This window comes from Gracilinanus agilis, chromosome 5 (assembly GCF_016433145.1).
Source record: "Gracilinanus agilis isolate LMUSP501 chromosome 5, AgileGrace, whole genome shotgun sequence".
Classification (NCBI taxonomy): Eukaryota; Metazoa; Chordata; class Mammalia; order Didelphimorphia; family Didelphidae; genus Gracilinanus; species Gracilinanus agilis.
Genome location: NC_058134.1, coordinates 293,830,037 through 293,833,762, shown reverse-complemented (window position 1 = coordinate 293,833,762; position 3,726 = coordinate 293,830,037). Strand labels below are relative to the sequence as shown.

The 3,726-nt window shown below is 51.9% G+C and overlaps 1 protein-coding gene across 1 annotated transcript in view; it reads right to left on the bottom strand.

Moving 5' to 3' along the window:
* Positions 1-2,551: 2,551 nt before the first annotated feature.
* DHH (desert hedgehog signaling molecule) overlaps positions 2,552-3,726 on the bottom strand; it is a 4,990-nt gene continuing 3,815 nt past the window's right edge. The window contains exons 2-3 of the mRNA XM_044678620.1: positions 3,438-3,699; positions 2,552-3,251 (exon numbers count right to left, since the gene is read on the bottom strand). Of these exons, the coding sequence (XP_044534555.1) occupies positions 2,626-3,251; positions 3,438-3,699 (888 nt within the window). The 3' untranslated portion in view covers positions 2,552-2,625. The remainder of the gene's footprint in view (positions 3,252-3,437; positions 3,700-3,726) is intronic.

Genomic DNA, 3,726 nt, shown 5'->3' with positions numbered 1-3,726 from the left:
GAAGCTCATTTTGATAGCTGAGTGGAAAATACACCAGAGTTGGGAGAGACTTAACATAGGGAGATTAACCATCAGGCTACTGAAATAGTAAGGCTATCAGGAAATGAGTGTGGACCACAGTGGCAGTAGTGGCAGAGGAGAGAAAGGGGAGAGGAGAAACAGGGAAAAGATAGAATCAATAGGGCTTCAAAACTGGTTTGAGGTGGGGCATGGCAAGAAGAAATAAGGAGTCACAGATGATATTTAAACTCTAGGTCACTGGAAGGATTGTGTCCTGAAAAGTAATAGATATCTTAGGAAGAGAGAAAGATTTTCTGGGGGGTGGAGAAGGGAGAAGGACAAGAGAATGAATCCAGTTTTGACTTTGTTGAATTTGAGACATCTATGACATTTAATCTGAGAAGTCCAATAGGCAGTTGGAGATGTGAGACTGGAGGCCAGGAGAGAGGTTGTTATTATCCAGTCATTCAGGCATACCCAGCTCTTTGTGACCCCATAGACCAGACCAGACTAATACTATCCACTCTCTGCAAAGAAACTGGAGTGATTTGCCATTTCCTTCTCCTCTAGTGGATCTTGGCAAATAGGTTAAATGACTTACTCAGAGTCACACAGCTAGTAAATGTCTAAGACTAGATTTGAATTCAGAGCTTCCTGACTCTAGTCCCAGGAGAGAAGTTAGGACTAGATAAATAGGTCTGAGAATCATCTGCATAGATATTAAATTGAATCCATGGAAGCTGATGAAATCACCAAATTAAATAATATGGGGGGAGGGAGAGAAAATGGCTCAAGCGGAGCATTAGGGGATCCATCTACTATTAGGTGCCACCTGGGTGAAGATCCAGCAAAGGAAATCTGAGAAGGACTAGTCAGATAAGTAGGGGGAGAACCAGGAGAAAGCAAAGTCAAGAAAAAAGAGAAAAGAGAGTCAAGGAGAGAAAGGTAACCAACAAGTTCAAAGGCTGCAGAAGTCAAAATGAATGAGAATTGAGAAAAGATAGCTAAAACACAAGAGCTTAACTAGAACAAGAGAAAAAAAAACCCAAAGTATCCTAGTTTTCATTTTTCTCGCTGTTTCCAATTCCTAAGGAAACTCAGGGCTGTGGACTGACAAGTTAAAGAGGATGGAAACCTTCCTAGAGGAAATTTTCCTTCTTTTTGGAATCTCTGTTTAAGCTCTGACAAATCCCTCTGAAAGGACTAAACCCAAAGAATGCTGTTCCTTGCAAAAACTCCACAAACCCTTTCCCCCTGACCTATCCTACCCCTAACTCTGAAATGTGGTACAGTCTCCTCTTTCCTTTGACTAGGGCAGGAATTTACCATTATTTCTCTAAAGGGGAGGCTACTAGAAGAGTTCTTATTGTGGCCACTGGAGGGCAGCACACACCAGGGTCCTGTGGCTTTGAAGAGCCCCCACAAAATCCAGTGGGTCACCCTCAGTTTCTTCCTCACCAGAACGAAAATGAGTATTTCCTTGGCCCCTACTCCTCAAGGGATTTAGCCTGGCCTGGCATTCAGTCCTCCGAGGACGCAGTGTGGATTTTGGGTTGAGCCCCGAAGACTGAGATAGGACCCCAAGTGTTCTGGCCACTTTAGAGTGGGGACTCGTTAACCAGGCAAGCCTCAGCATCTCACCTCTCCCAACCCACTTATGTGAGGGATCCTGTAAGGGAAAGGGCTAGACTTCAGGTTTGCAGAGGAAGGGAGATGGGTTGTGAGAAGGTCACATACACCCACCATCACCGTCCTAATTCCAGCTTGGAGTCTCCAGGAGATAAGGAATTGGGTAACTTTCAAGGAACCATCCCCCTCATCCTGACCTTCATCATGCAAATGACAGGAAGAGGAATTGAGGGGAGTGGGGTGGGGACGGGCCACCAGGTGGTGGGAGGCTTGGGGCAGAGAGGGTGGAGACAGATAGACTTGACAGCTTGATTCTCATTGGATCTCTTCCTCATCTGGGCTGGCTATCCCTCAGCTCAAGTTTGAATCCTTGGGAGCGCTGGGCTCCAACTAGAACTTCCCTGGCTGCAGAGCGGGAAGCATTGTGGTAGCAGAAACAGGGCATGAGCTGTTATCTCCTACTAGGATTATTCCTTTTATTAGATCACCTGGAGAAAAAGGACTACGAGAGTGTTAGAACTGATTGGGGCTCTTCCTAGTGCCTCACGGGGCACAGAACAGGGGGCAGGAGTTGGAAGATTATATTAACATTAATAAATAGAAAAATAAAATTATCGGCAAGGACCGAGGGCCCTCAGAGCAGGGCAGGTGGTTGTCAGCGCGCTCGAACAGATTTCTCTTTGCCTCTCCCTCCCAATCTAGTAAAATGCCCTGCATACAGTACACAACGCTCAGTGATTGTGGAATTGAAACAAATCGAATGGGATTCGTGGAGGACCGAGGAGAGAATGATAAATACTGTTCCCACCTTCTTATCCTCCCCTCAGGACCCCTGGCCAAATTCCCTTCACCCCCAGCCCCTCACCCGACCCTTCTTCCTTTGTCTTCGTTCTTCTCTCAGCTCTTTTGGTTCAGTATTTCATATCCGTCTAAGTCCTCCAGTCTCCATCCTTGTGCAAGGTCTCTGCCTATGCTCAGTCTCTCCCCCAAGAACTCTCAGCCCAGTAGTTCCTCTGCCAGACGGTAGAGGAGGCGGGAGTACCAGTGCATACCGATGGACTGGGTGGTCCCACCTGGCAGCAGAGCCCCTAGCGCGTGGAGCAGACGCAAGGGCGCGAAGGCACGGTGAGCCCACTGGTGACTCTCCAGAACAGCATAGCAGGAGGCCAGGACGTCGTTCACCAGCAGAGTCCCGTGCGCAGTAAGAGGTGCGAACACACCCACAGCCTCCTCCCGTGCCACACGGGCCACGCGCGCCGGTCGAAGGGCGTCCCCACCCGGGGCAAGTACCGAGTCACCAGCACGCAGTCGACGCGCAAACACTGGCTCGAAGTCGGCTGGGGCAGGCGCCGGACCGCGGGCGGCAAAGACCAGGTGCCAGGGGGTGAGGAGCAGTTTGCGCTGGGGCCTCTCCGTCTCCACTGCCACAAAAGAGGCCCGGCGCTGCAAGTCCCGATCCAGGAAAAGCAGCACCGGCGTGGGGACCACTCGGCCCGTGGCATCTGCAGCCAGCACCCAATCGCCGTGGTGCAGTTCACGCAGTCCTTTCCGTTCCCCGCTCCGCAGACGCACCGTGGCATTTCCCGGGAAGCAGCCCCCTGCCCGCACCGCCAGAGAGTTGTCTGCGGGAGGAGCGAGGGTAAGAAGGCTTAGACAAGGTGGGCAAAAGCCCGCTTCCCCCCTCCCCTCCCCCTCGCAAGTTTATCTGCGCCGAAGGCTTTGCGGCTCCGCCGTGACTTCCTGCCCGGTTCCGCAGCAGCGAGGAATGCCTTCAAGAGCCGCCCTACCCAGCCACGCCTTCCCCTTACCAGCTTTGACAGACACGTGCACGTGGTTGCGGGACTCGTAGTGGACCCAGTCGAAGCCAGCCTCCACTGCCAGGCGTGCCAACAGGCCGTACTTATTCCGGTCGCGGTCGGACGTGGTTATGTCCAAGGCGCGACCTTCGTAGTGCAGCGAGTCCTGAGCGTGGTGGCCGTCCTCGTCCCATCCTTCAGTTACCCGCAAGCGCACTCCGGGCCACATGTTCATCACCGCGATAGCCAACGAGTTCACTCGTTCCTTACAGCGCTGCGGTGGCACGACGGGGGGTGGGAG